Consider the following 16,776-nt stretch of genomic DNA (forward strand, 5'->3'; position numbering starts at 1 on the left):
GAACAGCATTTAGACAAAAAGAAATAAGTTTAGATTCAAGGAAAACACAGATACTGTAGTGTACACTGTAAAGATATGACTGTCTGAGAGTTAAATCCCTTTTATTGTATTGTCTGTGATCTGATACTCTGTACTGTAATGCTATTTGGAATTATTTTTATATGTAGGAATATTGGAATCTATTTTAAAATGTATGCTACTATAATGTCATGTATGCATGTACTGTTTTGTTGTGTGTGTGGACCCCAGGAAGACTAGTTGTTGCTGCGGTGATGACTAATGGGGATCAGTAATAAAGATAAAGATAAACACTGGTCTGTTCATTTAACCATGATCACGAAGATGTAATGAGAGAAACTTGTCCTTCTGTGTTCTAGACACTGGAATGCCTGGAGACCGCTCTCATACGTCAGCGGACTAATCTGCCTGATCTCCGCGGGTCTTTGAACCGCGCTGCAGATGCAGACAACAGTGGGCTGAAGGAGCAATAAGAGCTCAGTGAAATGTAGCCCCAGAGCCCAAATGTTCCGGGTAATTTCATTAAAGTTAAGTTTCTCGTCCTCATCATGACAAGCCACTGTGTCCAGTGTCTGAGAGTGAGTTCCCTGCTCATGACGGGGTCCAGGCTGCTTGTCCAGTGTCTGTGAGTGAGTTCCCTGCTCATGACGGGGTCCAGGCTGCTTGTCCAGTGTCTGAGAGTGAGTTCCCTGCTCATGACGGGGTCCAGGCTGCTTGTCCAGTGTCTGAGAGTGAGTTCCCTGCTCATGACAGGGTCCAGGCTGCTTGTCCAGTGTCTGAGAGTGAGTTCCCTGCTCATGACAGGGTCCAGGCTGCTTGTCCAGTGTCTGAGAGTGAGTTCCCTGCTCATGACGGGGTCCAGGCTGCTTGTCCAGTGTCTGTGAGTGAGTTCCCTGCTCATGACGGGGTCCAGGCTGCTTGTCCAGTGTCTGAGAGTGAGTTCCCTGCTCATGACAGGGTCCAGGCTGCTTGTCCAGTGTCTGTGAGTGAGGTCCCTGCTCGTGACAGACTGCTTGTCCACTGGACACCTCTCTCTTTTGTAACCAGCAGCGCTTAACAGATACGAGAAGGGAGCGCTGATCAGCTGCTGCGCTGTTGCTAAATCCATTAGAACAGCGGTTCTCAAACTACAGGTCGCAACCAAAAGTGGGGTGGTGGGTAGGTGACAGTTGGGTACTTGCATTGGCAAGTATAAAAAAAAAAAAAAAAAAAATTATGTTCTGGCAACATTTTGGATAAATATGCCTCGTTTTATATATATTTATTTATTTATTTTTATCTTTCCCCCCCTCCTTTTTCCGTTTTTCTCCCATCCCAATGTTAGTCGGTATGCCAATTCCCAATCCGCTTCCTGGTCGTTGCGCACTCTACCCCCTACAGTCGGTCTGGGAGAGTGGAGGCTATCACATGCTTCCTCCGACACATGTGTACCCAGCCCACCGCTTCTTTTCACCTGGCAGCGCGGACTCTCACTGGGAGAGTGTAACGTGTGGAAGGTCACATTACCTCTCCCAGATCCTTCCCTCGCTGTGCAGGCGCCCCGACCGAACTGTAGGAGTCGCTGTTTACAACGACCAGGACCCACCCTCACCGGCTTCCCACCCCCTGACACTGCCAATTGTGTCAGCACGGACGACCGGCCAAGCCGGAGGCACCGCTGGCAGTTGGATTCGATCCCACTGTCTCTGCGGTGGTAGACAGACGCTGTGCTACCCGGCCGCCCAATATGCCTTGTTTTATAAATGTGTATTGATAACATAGTGCTGTAATTAAATGTTTTCTAATAAATATGCATGATCAAGTTCAACAACGTGTGCTTTTATTTTGATATTTCTTAATTCCATGTTGAAATTACACAATAGATTAAGTGTGGGGTCGCCAAAAAAAATCCTAAATTAAATGGGGTTGTGGTATAAAAAAGTTTGAGAACCCCTGCTTTAGAAGGATGATGCTCCAACTTCTAGCACTATAACTTTCTAACTTCCAGCCTTCTGTACGCTGAAAACATGCTCAGCCCTCAGCTGACTGGAGGACAGGAGCACAGCTGCAGTGTTTCCATCGTCACGAGTGGGAAAAAGACGGAATCCCATCTTGGAATTCTACCACTCTGTAGCTTTCGATGGCCAGTAGCCATTGTGACATTGTCATTAGAAGATTAAGCTGGTGTGTAAGGCTGAGACCACTTATCGATTTATCGATAATTATCGATTAGTGGCATCACTTATCGATTTTGTTGCATGTGTAAGAATTATTTTGATTTATTATTATTATAATTTTTTTTTAAATACATTATACTATACTAAAATACTAGGTCTTGTGGCATGTTTTAGTTAAAACATCCCCATTTCATGTAAATTCAGTTGAATTGCAACTCTGCACTGTGCATTCAATATGCAGTGCACTCCTCCATCACATCCAGAGACCACAGACTATAACATGAGAAGGATCACTGTGGTCGTTTTGAATGGGGAAATCTGTAACACTAAAGATGGCGGCAACGACAAAGAATTGCTGCAAAATAAACAGTAATTTGTTGTTTAAATAATAATAATACAAATTTTAAATAAAATATAAAAAAAAGAAAATGCTAATAAAAATAGATATTTATCGATAATTCTGTCCCGATTTATCGATTCTTCCAAATGGCATATCGTCTCAGCCTTACTGGTGTGATCGAGGTGTGACACCTGTCTCCATCTCTACCTTCTTCTTGGGGCCAGTGTCCTGAGGCAGCTCCTTCTCCTTCTTCCTCTTATGTCCTCCGTCCGCCCTCCCTCCGTCCTCCAGCGTGGGCGGGGCCTTCTTCTTCGGGGGCGGGTCATCCGTCAGCTTCCAGCGGCCCACCTCCCCGTTGTCCAGCCTCCTCTTGCCCGAACCGTCCGCCTGGTCCTGACGACACACACACACACTGCCTTCACTACACACTCCACAACCCTACTGTGACAACAACATGAAGGAAGGAAGGAAGGAAGGATAGAAGGAAGAAGGCAAGGAAGAAAGGAATGATAGAAGGAAGGAAGGAAGGAAGAAAGGATAGAAGGAAGGATAGAAGGAAGGAAAGAAACAAAGAAAGATAGAAGGAAGCAGGAAAGAAGGAAGGATAGAAAGATAGAAGGAAGGAAGAATTGAAGGAAGCAGGAAGGATAGAAGGAAGGACAGGAAGATAGAAGGAAGGAAGGAAGGAAGGATAGAAGGAAGTAGGAAGGAAGGATAGAAGAAAGGATAGAAGGAATGAAGGGAGATAGAAAAAAGGAAAGAAAGATACACAGACACTTACGAGAGAGAGAGTGTCTCACCTTACTGGTGTTACCCCCTAGTGTCTCACCTTACTGGTATCTCACCTTACTGGTGTTACCCCCTAGTGTCTCACCTTACTGGTATCTCACCTTACTGGTGTTACCCCCTAGTGTCTCACCTTACTGGTATCTCACCTTACTGGTGTTACCCCCTAGTGTCTCACCTTACTGGTGTTACCCCCTAGTGTCTCACCTTACTGGTATCTTACCTTACTGGTGTTACCCCCTAGTGTCTCACCTTACTGGTGTTACCCCCTAGTGTCTCACCTTACTAGTATCTTACCTTACTGGTGTTACCCCCTAGTGTCTCACCTTACTGGTGTTACCCCCTAGTGTCTCACCTTACTGGTATCTTACCTTACTGGTGTTACCCCCTAGTGTCTCACCTTACTGGTGTTACCCCCTAGTGTCTCACCTTACTAGTATCTTACCTTACTGGTGTTACCCCCTAGTGTCTCATCTCACCTTACTGGTGTTACCCCCTAGTGTCTCATCTTACTGGTATCTCACCTTACTGGTGTTACCCCCTAGTGTCTCACCTTACTGGTATCTTACCTTACTGGTATTACCCCCTAGTGTCTCATCTCACCTTACTGGTGTTACCCCCTAGTGTCTCACCTTACTGGTATCTTACCTTACTGGTATTACCCCCTAGTGTCTCATCTCACCTTACTGGTGTTACCCCCTAGTGTCTCACCTTACTGGTATCTCACCTTACTGGTGTTACCCCCTAGTGTCTCACCTTACTGGTATCTTACCTTACTGGTATTACCCCCTAGTGTCTCATCTCACCTTACTGGTGTTACCCCCTAGTGTCTCACCTTACTGGTATCTTACCTTACTGGTATTACCCCCTAGTGTCTCATCTCACCTTACTGGTGTTACCCCCTAGTGTCTCACCTTACTGGTGTTACCCCCTAGTGTCTCATCTTACCTTACTGGTGTTACCCCCTAGTGTATCACCTTACTGGTATCTCACCTTACTGGTGTTACCCCCCTAGTGTCTCACCTTACTGGTATCTCACCTTACTGGTGTTACCCCCTAGTGTCTCACCTTACTGGTATCTCACCTTACTGGTGTTACCCCCTAGTGTCTCACCTTACTGGTATCTTACCTTACTGGTGTTACCCCCTAGTGTCTCACCTTACTGGTATCTTACCTTACTGGTGTTACCCCCCTAGTGTCTCACCTTACTGGTATCTCACCTTACTGGTGTTACCCCCTAGTGTCTCACCTTACTGGTATCTTACCTTACTGGTGTTACCCCCTAGTGTCTCACCTTACTGGTATCTTACCTTACTGGTGTTACCCCCTAGTGTCTCATCTTACTGGTCTTGCCCTCCCAGTGTCTTACCTTACTGGTCTTGCCCTCCCAGTGTCTTACCTTACTGGTCTTGCCCTCCTTGTGGCACTTGGGACACTCCCAACAGTTGGGGATCTCATCGTTGATGATGCCTTCTGCTTTTCCCATCTAGGAGAAGCAACACAAAAACAGAAAGTACACTCAGTGAGACATTATACACACACAACCTACCTACACCCAGTGCCAAACCTACGTACAAACACACAACCTACCCACCCAAACCTATGTACAAACACCGACCTACCCAACCTACCGTAATTCCTCTAATAGTAACCCCGGCTTGTATTTGTTTCAACTGTAGCGGGTACCAGGCTTGTATTAGGAGGAGGCCTGTATAAGAGGGAGGCCTATATTTCAAATTTTCAAACGGATCATAATGAATAAATCAACATTTTGTGTCAGTTTGAAGTAACCCAGTAAAATGTACTGGGTTCATTTATTGAAACCAAGTACTGTATGAAATAGTAAACAGTGCAATTACAGGTGGTCACTGGTAATTTCAACGTTTTCAAAGTGAAATCAAGTAACTAGCTCAGTATGCAGCTCAGTATATTAGTAACCCGGCTTGTATTAGGAGGCCGGCTTATAATTGCTTAGCTCAAGAGCGCACCCGGCCATTAATAGAGACCCGGCTTGTATTTGAGACCCGGTTACTATTAGAGGAATTACGGTATGTACAAACACCCGACCTACCCACCCAAACCTATGTACAAACACCTGACCTACCCAACCAAACCTATGTACAAACACCTGACCTACCCAACCTATGTACAAACACCCGACCTACCCACCCAAACCTATGTACAAACACCGACCTACCCAACCAAACCTATGTACAAACACCTGACCTACCCAACCTATGTACAAACACACAACCTACCCACCCAAACCTATGTACAAACACCGACCTACCCAACCAAACCTATGTACAAACACCTGACCTACCCAACCTATGTACAAACACACAACCTACCCAACCTATGTACAAACACACAACCTACCCACCCAAACCTATGTACAAACACACAACCTACCCAACCTATGTACAAACACACAACCTACCCACCCAAACCTATGTACAAACACACAACCTACCCAACCTATGTACAAACACCCAACCTACCCACCCAAACACACAACCTACCCACCCAAACCCCCCCAGCACCCCTCCCAGACGCAGCCCTGTCACCTTGAGGCAGCTGGGGTGGATGATCTCGTTACAGATGGTGCACTCCATCAGGGAGAGGCTGAACTTCTCCTCCTCAGAGTCCACTGTGTCCTCCTTCCCTGCCTCGCCACACGCAAAACACACCGCTGTGTGGGGAAGCACCGGCTGTGAGGGGAGAGAGAGAGAGAGACGGAGAGGACTGTTTAAAGAAAAAGCAACAGATGATTTAAAAGAAAAATATATAACAATACTTTTAAACTGCATCCCCATAATATAGAACTAAAATATGTTGTTTATTTAGAATCAGTTTGTTCACATGGTTCGTTGGCCACGTCCCCGGCACGGAGCATGTTCTAATGTTTACGTTCTACTAGACAACTTATAGTGAGAGGAAGAAGAGGAGTATTTGGTTTACTGCCAAACAGAGTAACCTCAGAATGAAGGTATTGGGATGCAAATATTGTGGTGAATCCCTTTAGGTAAAGGAAGGCACTAATACTTCCAGGGTTAGAGGTTCCATTCCCTGTGTGGTTCAATAGGTAGAGCAAGGCACTAATAGCGACAGGGTTAGGGGTTCCATTCCCTGTAGTTCAATAGGTAGAGCAAGGCACTTACACTACCAGGGTTAAGGGTTATAGGGATTCATACTGAAAATGTATTCTCATAGAAGTGTAAAGGACAAAATGACATAATTGAGACACTGCTCACAACATCCAGGTGTTTTTACATTGTGTTGAGACAAGAGACAGACACTGCTCTAACATCCAGGTGTTTTTACATTGTGTTGAGACAGACACTGCTCTAACATCCAGGTGTTTTTACATTGTGTTGAGACAGACACTGCTCTAACATCCAGGTGTTTTTACATTGTGTTGAGACAGACACTGCTCTAACATCCAGGTGTTTTTACATTGTGTTGAGACAGACACTGCTCTAACATCCAGGTGTTTTTACATTGTGTTGAGACAGACACTGCTCTAACATCCAGGTGTTTTTACATTGTGTTGAGACAGACACTGCTCTAACATCCAGGTGTTTTTACATTGTGTTGAGACAGACACTGCTCTAACATCCAGGTGTTTTTACATTGTGTTGAGACAGACACTGCTCTAACATCCAGGTGTTTTTACATTGTGTTGAGACAGACACTGCTCTAATGTCGAGGTTTTTTTACATTGTGTTGAGACAGACACTGCTCTAATGTCGAGGTTTTTTTACATTGTGTTGAGACAGACACTGCTCTAACATCCAGGTGTTTTTACATTGTGTTGAGACAGACACTGCTCTAATGTCGAGGTTTTTGTTTTGCAATAAAGAAAAGCCATTTGCTGTAATTTCCTGCAACTTCCAACACATGTTTTGAATAAAATAGCAAACACAAGGGTTCCAAATTGTCCACTGTTGTCAGGCCTTGAAACATGAAATCCACCAAAATCACATCGAAACATGAAATCACACATACAAGGCCTAACAGTGATATGGTCTCTCCTCCTGTACACTTAAGATTACATTAGTTAGACTATGCATACATTATTTTTTTTAGTGTTCTCTTTCTATATTTCTGTCATATTCACTGCCGTGTAACAATAAAAAGCACTTTCTGTTCCCAGAGGGGAAATGACTTAGGACAGAAGAGCACAGCAGGGGAAGAAAGAGATAAGGAGACAAAAAGGAACAAACGCAAATTCACAATAGTACACACACACACACACGTATAACAGATATACAGATCCTCATCTGCACTGTTTATTTTTCAAATATTTATATTCAGATTGAATTTTATTGCCTATATTCATTGTCTTTCTTCTATTACCCTGCCCATACCTGTACATCCCCTCCCCCCTCCCCTGTGCTGCTATGATGCCAAAAATTCCCCAAGAGGATCAATGATGGAATAGCTTATCTTATCTCATCTTACACACTCGCTGACTCACTCACATAGCCAAACACCATCCTCCATGTCAAATTTCAGCCTCTTGGGGTGAAAACTGTGGCTGAGAGGACCAAGAGAGTGAGCTATAGAGCTGCTGGTCGCAGCAAAACATTTAAATATGACATAAGCCAACTTGTATAGAATATGTATATGTGTATGGATATATAAGAGTATATGGATACGTATACAAGTACTATATATGGATCCCGACAGGTATAAAATGGAACAGTATATTACAGGGTTAATAGTAACAGTTATATTAGTGCTGACGATGTGACACAATATCCCTATACAGGTTTAATCATTTCTTTGTCATTCTACTGTATGAAATTCATTAACAAAACAAGCATGAATTCGCAACAGCTGCAACCTTTTTGCGAGAGGCCAGTCCCATTGCCACGCCCCCTTTTAGCCAATTGGCGCGCGCGCACACACACACACACACACACACACACACACACACGTGGCCTCCATGCTCAACGTCAGCCTCCTAGGGTGAGACCGCTAGAGGGGTGGGGACATTCCTGTGGACCAACAACCAAGTCAAGTCAAGAGTTTTATTTGTCACGGCATACAAGCATACAGTGACCTATAGAGCTGCTGGTCGCAGCGAAAGAAAGAAGTGCCATAAAAATGGTCTCCGGAAAATGATATGAAAGAGAACGGTGTGTCTGAAGAATAAGAATCATTTATGAGGCAGATTTTTTATTTCTTTGGCCCGCAGTCAGGCCACTGAAGCAAGCCAGGCCAGTGTTTCTAGTTGCGGCGGCCTGATCGTTAGATGACCTCGGTGGGGAACAACCAGAAGATCACTGCGACAGTGGGTAACACACTAACACAGTCTAAACTCACACAAGTTGGAGAACTATCTCTCTCTCTCACTCACACACTAGGCTGGTAAAGCTATGCCTCCTAAAATGTGAATCGGAAATACAGAAATACCGGCTACAGGCTTTCCGGTTTCCGGGCACCCCCTGATCCGTTTATAGTCCCCAGCGAAACAAACAACAAGCAGGTCTGTCAGCCTGTCGAGGGAGGCGATAACGAGGTTGTTTCTGGGGGGGATACATTTTCATGAGCACAGTGTCGTGATTTCAGGGGCGGGACTTCCTACCCGATTCCCACTTTCGGCCGTAGTGCTTTACCAGGCTTTATCTCTCGAGATAAAGCTGGGAACGAGGTTACTCACACACACACAAAGGGAGCCGCATGTGATTGGTGGAGGCGGGACCAGGCCATACAACTGATTGACAGCGGAGACGGCGAATGGAATGGCAGATGGCACTTCTGCAGAATGACGTGAAAGACAAAAAATGTCAAGCATAACCTGCGCTTGAAGATGGACAGTGAAAAAAATAGGAAGGGTGGAGCAGAGGGGAAAAAAAGAAAATAAAGGCCCATGCAGGAGATGCCGCTAAATGCGTCAAAATTTACCAAATTTAATGTTTTCTTGCACCACGGGACCACCAGGTTAGTCAGTGATAAAAAAATAAACATGCTAGCTAGCTAACATAGCTAACATTACCATGCATCATCATCGTCTCGTGTCAAGATCCCAATGTTAAAGCTGCCAAGAAACTGGACATTCAATAATTTAACCCTTGTGTCTGAAAACGAATGTGTTACACTCTTACCATTAGGGGACTAAATTGTCCTCTTCAAAAAACGCCATAAAGATATTGTGTTGAAATACTTTTCCACTTTTTTCCCCTATAAATCTTTTATTCAACTTCAGCCCTGATAACCATTTTTTTTACATGTATTTTCTTTTGTAATGTCAGATTAAAAATGAAATACTCCCACTTTTCTGAAAAGAGTTGTTAAATCTGACATTACAAAAAAACTAAAAAGCCATCAAAATCAGTGCTGTTGATAATCATTGACACAGTGTAATAATCCCCCCCAGAAAAATCTACTTTGCATTTGATATATTGAAAATATTTTACTTTGTGTTATTTTTTTTTACAATTATTTGTGATGCCATCACACACATTTAAAGGGTTAAAAATAAAAAAGATTATTGAATATGTGGTGGTTATGATCAGGGCTGAAGCTGAATAAAAGATTTATGAAAAAAAAAGTGGACAATTATTTCAACATAAAATATTTGTATGGTGTTTTTGAAGGATAATTTTGTCCTCTAATGGTAAGAGTGTGAGTATTTTTTTTAATCTGACATTACAATTTTTTTCTTTTTTTTATCCATCGAAATCAGTGTTGCTAATCATTGGCATATGCTAGCCTGTAATAACCCCCCGCCAGAAAAATCCACTTTGCATTTGATATATTGAAAATATTTACGTTTTTTGTTTAACAATAATTTGTGATGCCACAAACACTGGCATTTAAAGGGTAAACATTTAAAAATGCCTGCACCAGAATGCAGGAAGTCTTTGTAACAAAAAATTTCCTGGTGGGGAACCCCCGCTTAAAAAGTGGCCTGACTAGGGCTATATTTCACACTATATTTCCTGGCCTGAACGATTTCCCCAGTCCGGCCCTGGTATGAGGTCACATGAATAATGATAATAACAAGGGGTTAATAGTAAAAAAATCATCATCACTGATATCTGATGAATGCTGAAGGGAAGAAAAATACTAATATTGTTTTTAAAAGATTCCCAGCTCCTCAACCCCCCCGGCTCCTTGCCCTCCTGCTAAACCCCTCACATGTCCTTTTACTTCTCCTCTTCTCTCCTCCCCTCCTTAACCATTGATCTGGAATACATTAGAAATCAACACAGCATCCCTTCTGGAAAACCAACATCTCCTCTTTCTCCTCCTCATCATCCCCCTCTAACACCTCCTCCTGCCACCTCCGCTCTCCCCCTCCAAGGAGGTGAAATGAGATTCTGGTAATAGAGAAAAGACTGTTTCACCGATTATGTACACAGTATGTGTGTGTGTGTGTATATATGCGTGTGTCTGTGAATATATGTGTGTGTAAATATATATAATACAGTATATACATATATATGTGTGTGACGTATATATGTGTGCATGTGTGTACGTGTATATACACTGTATGTGTGTCTGTTTGCTTGACTGGTTTTGGAGAGCATCACTATGAAACAAAGATGGATCAAAGCCAGGAACACACACACACACACACACACACACACACAGCCGGCAACCATCTCCAGTTACCGTGGTAACCCAGCATCGTCGCCAGCCTAGCTCCAGCTCTCTGCTGGTGCTATTTGAAGCATCGACAAAAATCACACCTTAAGTCCTCCAAGATATTCTGACCGTGTGTATGTGTGTGTGTGTGTGTGTGTGTTTCCATGCAGAGTGGTCCTATTCTGCTGGACTAATGACTAATCTCTCTCCTTTTCTGACTGTGTAGCCCCACTATCACTATGCTGCCAGCATACAGCTCTGTGTGTGTGTGTGTGTGTGTGTGTGTGTGTGTGTGTGTGTGTGTGTGTGTGTGTGTGTGTGTGTGTGTGTGTGTGTGTGTGTGTGTGTGTGTGTGTGTGTGTGTGTGTGTGTGTGTGTGTGTGTGTGTGTGTGTGTGTGTGTGTGTGTGTGTGTGTGTGTGTGTGTGTGTGTGTGTGTGTGTGTGTGTGTGTGTGTGTGTGTGTGTGTGTGTGTGTGTGTGTGTGTGTGTGTGTGTGTGTGTGTGTGTGTGTAACATATCAGTGGGTGTACCAAGGGATTATACCAGCATACCCCCAGCATTTTGCTCCATGCACTGCGTGTGTGTCATACCTGGAGTTAACACATAACCAACATTGTTTGAAAATGTATCTCAATATGACAAAAGGCTATTTTTCTTGATTCCCCGAAGCTTTTTTTAGATGCGAGGCTTTCAACAGAGAGCAATGCGATCCTGTTTCAGTGGTTTCTACCATGTCAGACTCTACCAAGCTTTCATCAGAGATAAATGAGATCCTGTTTCAGTGGTTTCTACCATGTCAGACTCTACCAAGCTTTCATCAGAGATAAATGAGATCCTGTTCCAGTGGTTTCTACCATGTCAGACTCTACCAAGCTTTCATCAGAGATAAATGAGATCCTGTTTCAGTGGTTTCTACCATGTCAGACTCTACCAAGCTTTCATCAGAGAGACATGAGATCCTGTTTCAGTGGTTTCTACCATGTCAGACTCTACCAAGCTTTCATCAGAGATAAATGAGATCCTGTTTCAGTGGTTTCTACCATGTCAGACTCTACCAAGCTTTCATCAGAGATAAATGAGATCCTGTTCCAGTGGTTTCTACCATGTCAGACTCTACCAAGCTTTCATCAGAGATAAATGAGATCCTGTTCCAGTGGTTTCTACCATGTCAGACTCTACCAAGCTTTCATCAGAGAGACATGAGATCCTGTTTCAGTGGTTTCTACCATGTCAGACTCTACCAAGCTTTCATCAGAGCAATGAGATCCTGTTTCAGCTGTTTCTACCATGTCAGACTCGGACTGGTCAGAAGACAGCTGTCAGAGATTAACGTTAGCATGACGAATTCAACAGATCAACTGTTGATGCAGTAAATGCAGTGAGTGAGTGAATGAATAAATGAAGGCATGAATTAGGGCTGTCAATCAATTCATTTTCTAATTAATTAATCGCATGATATGCTCGCTTACGATTAACGCTAATTAAAAATATGTGAGGTAAATGGGAAATGGTGCATTCATATAGCGGTTAAAGGAACACACCAACATTTTGGAAAATTCTCTTACCGTCTTCCCTTGAGAGAGACAAGAAGATGGATACACACACACACACATATATATACAACAGGTAGTTACGACCACGCATTGTGGTTGATCGAGAGCGTTCTAAACAATGAGTATATTCATGATATACTCACGGTTAAATCACCATGAATTAGGGCTGACCCCTATTAATCGATTAGTCTACTAATCGGTCGAAAGGGGCCGTAGTCGACTGGCCAACCTCTTAGTCGAATATAATTTAAATCTTTTTTTTTTTCTTTATCATTTTTTTCAAAAGAAAAGAGGCATAGAAGCGTGGCTAACGCTAATGGCACGCATACCAGAGGCTAACTGCCTACGAAAACAGGCACAGAGGCACTGAAAGAGGATTTCACCCATCTAATGAACACACTATACTAGACAAATATCAAGATGTATCCATCAGTGGACCAATTGCATGCTTTCGCAGAGGACAAGAAGCCTTCAGTCGACTCCTTCAGACATTAAGCACCCCCACAGCCCAAATGGAATGATAAAAAAAAATATATATATATATATATATATATATTAAACATTTTATACTTTTTTTTTTTTTTTAAGTCGACCAATAGTCGACTAACGGCACATTTTGGCCAATCCTAGTCGACCATCCAAATCCTTAGTCGGGGACAGCCCTACCATGAATATACCACTGCGCTGGCTTTAGAATGTTGTAGAAAGTTTCAACTGCCATTCATCAAACGGAAACTGTCAACATGACCTACTCCGCGGACAACGTTACGTTTGATTTAACGTACCGGTTAACCATAAACAAGTGGATAGACATCTACCGGTATTCAGAAAAACTGAAAGACGAGCTGGACACGCTGGAGAAAAGCCGCAATTAAATCAACACCACCAAGTCCACGGCCTGGGCATTGAACTGGCCCAACTTGCGGAACTGTCCAAGGTGCTGATGACTTTTTCCCCCGACTTTCGCTTGTATTAGACTAATACTTCATTCGTTTGCGTTGCAAAGCTGGTTGATAGACTACTCCATTTGAAATTTCATAGCAACGAGACATCTTTAGGAAAAAAAATTCTACGCAAAGTTCACTGAAATCTATATAAAAGACCCTAGAATTGTCTGTATTCATAATCCTATATTTTCCCGACACAACCTGCTGTATAAAAGCAATAATACACTCGGAAGCCTGTGGTATGTCATGAATATTGCCACGGCTGTGATGCCTACGCCACTCGAGCTTCGCTCTCGTCGCTGCAGGCGCACGCGCATCACAGCCGTACGACGTGCGTGGCAATATTCATGACATACCACAGCTTCTCGTGTATTATTGCTTAAATATAGGTCAGTGAGCTAAATGCATCTGTAGGGGCTGTGTGGTCATACAGGTAATTATGCTATGGGAAAGCAATCAAAAGTATAAAAAAAACATTGACCGTCGACCGTCGGTGGTGTGATAGTAAAGGGTTAACCTTCTGTTGTGTGGCAGTGAAAGGGTTAACTGTGTCTTTGTTGACAGACGAGTCCTTCAGAGAAACATTACTGCTACCTAATTGGCCCCTTACTCCCCCTCCTAATCCACTTCCATCTCCTCCTATTACTGGGAACATGAGAGAAACATCCTCCCTTCCAACGCTGGGTGATTAATAATCAACTTTTATTTTCAATTAAGATTTTGGCTTCCAGCGATTATGAAAACAAGATAATAAGAGATAAAACTATTATTTAGAAATCCACTGTTGGGCGGTCAGGTGGCGTAGCGGAGATTGCGTTCGTCACCAACACCGGAGACGCTGGATTCGCCTGTTCTAATCCAGCTCACAGCTCCGGCGTTGTCACCAGCTTGGCTGGCCGTTCACACTAATACAATTGGCTGTATTAGAGGGTGGGAAAGCTGGCGAGGTGGGTCCGGGTCGTTGTAAACAGCGACTCCTACAGTTCGGTCGGGGTGCCTGCTCAGCGCGGATAGGATCTAAGGGGGGTAGTGTGATCCTTCCACACGTTACACCCTCTCAGTGAGAGTCCGCGCTGCCAGGTGAAAAGAAGCGGTTGATTGGCTAGACGTGTGTCGGAGGAAGCATGTGATAGCCTCCACTCTCCCAGACCGACTGTGGGGGGTAAGTGCGCAGCGACAAGGAAGGGGATTGGGAATTGGCATAACGACTTAACATTGTGATGGGAGAAAAATCGGAGGAAAAAGGAGGGGGGAAAAGATAAAAAAAATAAAATAAAAAATCCACTGTTGAAAAGGAAATCTACCGTTAAGGAAATCCACTGTTAAAAAGACATGGACAAAACCTGAAGAGAGTGCAAAGAAAAATAATAACTTTTTCTTAGCATATAATAATCTAAGTCAGCGGTTCTCAAACTACGGGTCGCGACCCAAAGTGGGGTCGTGGGTAGGTGACAGTGGGGTCGCACAAATGTATATATACTGTATATATATATTATTTAACGCAGTATTAACGCGTTATCGCCCGATTCTATTAACGCCACTATTTTCTTTAACTCAGGATTAACTTTTAAGATTATTATTATTATTTTTTTTTTTTTACTAGACTTCACTCAGGTGTATTATTGATGCTCTCATTGATACTATGTTTGTTTCTGAAGTGTGTGTGTGTGTGTGTGTGTGAGAGATATATATAGAGAGAGAGAGGTGGGTGAGAGAGATGAGGAAGGGGCAAGAGAGAAAGAGAGCTAGGAGAGTGTGTGTGTGAGAGAGGGGGGGGGGTGTGTGATTACTCAGCCCCTGTGTGGGTGAATGTAACAAGTTCCTAACGTTTTCTTTCCCCTATTATTTCATGCACACTTTATTCATTGTTTTAAATTATTATTTTCTTTTAAGTTATTTTGTGCATCACTCTGTTTTGAATTTGATGCAAATTTGCAATGCGAGGGTCATCCTTTTGTGTTAAATGGCTGCATAAAGCAAGCATTTGTTGACTCATGTTGATAAGAGTATTAAAACTTGGAACTTGAAAAAGATCTGTTTAAGGTAGATGCCTCCTTTTATAAATGGGTATTGATAACATAGTGCTGTAATAAAAATGTCTAATAAATATGCATGATCAAGATCATCAACGTGTGCTTTTATTTTGATATTCCTTAATTCCACGTTCCATTAATTATTAATTTAGCGTCGCCAAAATAATCCTAAATAAAATGGGGTCGTGGTATAAAAAGGTTTGAGATCCCCTGATCTAAGTAATAATGGACATATGAATGGAGCAGTTAACTGCAGCACCAATTACTTGCCTCCGCGGAGGTCCTCTCGAGTTCCGTGGCGTGTTGCAGTGGATGTTGATAGATGGATGTGAATAACCTTGAAACTCCCAATTACAATTCCCAGGGAGTTCTCCAACAAGTGTACGTCGCCTACAGGTCCCCCCCCCCCCACCCACGTTAAATTACCCCCAGTGTCTCAATGTATCAGGTGTCATCCGACCATCGTGCCAATTCCAACCCACCCCTATCCATCCCATCCTCTCCCAGAGGTCCGAATTAGTAACGAGTGTGACTACTGCGCTGCACAGCGCAAGAGAGACCCATTTGTCAGCGCGCCCTCAATCTAATCACAAGGCCAGCGGCCGCGCTAGACCGTATCACCCCGTCATCATTTACTGTTATGGACTTCAAGTGGGTCCCTATGGTGATGAGCGTTCTTATCCATAATATGCCCTGGCAGCGTTAGACCCTTATGTCATGTACACTGCTCATGTCTCTCTCGCTCTCTCTTTTTCTCTGGCTCTCTCTTTTTCTCTCACTCTCTCTCTCTAAGTGGTTCCCTGCCATCTTTAATGACACCGCACACTCACACAAAATCCCGTCACATCTAAAATCATTCCATAGCTCTGAAACATACCCATAATGATGATACGAGAGGGATCATCGAAATATTAAGAGCTGTGGATTAAGATGCAAACTACTACTACTTTTCCCATACAAAAGTGAACTATAGTAATACTGTTTTGGGGAGGGGGGGGGTTGCACTGCACTAGTGATGCACGATATATCGGCCGCCGATATAATATGGGCCGATATGGCCGTTTTTTTTACACATCTGTATCGGTCCAATATCAAGATAGGGCCGATATTTAAAAAAAAAAAAAAAATGTAATATTTTTTTTCTCGTTTTTACATGTTTTGGCCTTAAATATTTTCAAAATATCAGTAATTTCGGAAAATAAGTTACAAAAGTAAAAAAAAATCGTTTTGGAAAATAGCTCTTTATTTGATTATCATAAAAAAGTGTTTTCTATACAGAGATATCGACATCGGTAAATATCGGTATCGGCCAGAACAGCAATATTAATATCGGTTATCGGTAT

At 43.1% G+C, this 16,776-nt stretch overlaps 1 protein-coding gene across 1 annotated transcript in view; it reads right to left on the reverse strand.

The window, feature by feature from the left end:
- Positions 1-16,776, reverse strand: part of fbxl19 (F-box and leucine rich repeat protein 19) — a gene marked incomplete at both ends in the record, with an annotated part of 52,933 nt that overhangs the window by 18,995 nt on the left and 17,162 nt on the right. Inside the window, 3 exons of the mRNA XM_084329245.1 lie at positions 2,722-2,907; positions 4,700-4,786; positions 5,868-6,011. Of these exons, the coding sequence (XP_084185371.1) occupies positions 2,722-2,907; positions 4,700-4,786; positions 5,868-6,011 (417 nt within the window). The remainder of the gene's footprint in view (positions 1-2,721; positions 2,908-4,699; positions 4,787-5,867; positions 6,012-16,776) is intronic.

The sequence above is a fragment of the Notolepis coatsorum genome (assembly GCF_963971535.1).
Source record: "Notolepis coatsorum genome assembly, chromosome: 14".
Lineage (NCBI taxonomy): Eukaryota > Metazoa > Chordata > Actinopteri > Aulopiformes > Paralepididae > Notolepis > Notolepis coatsorum.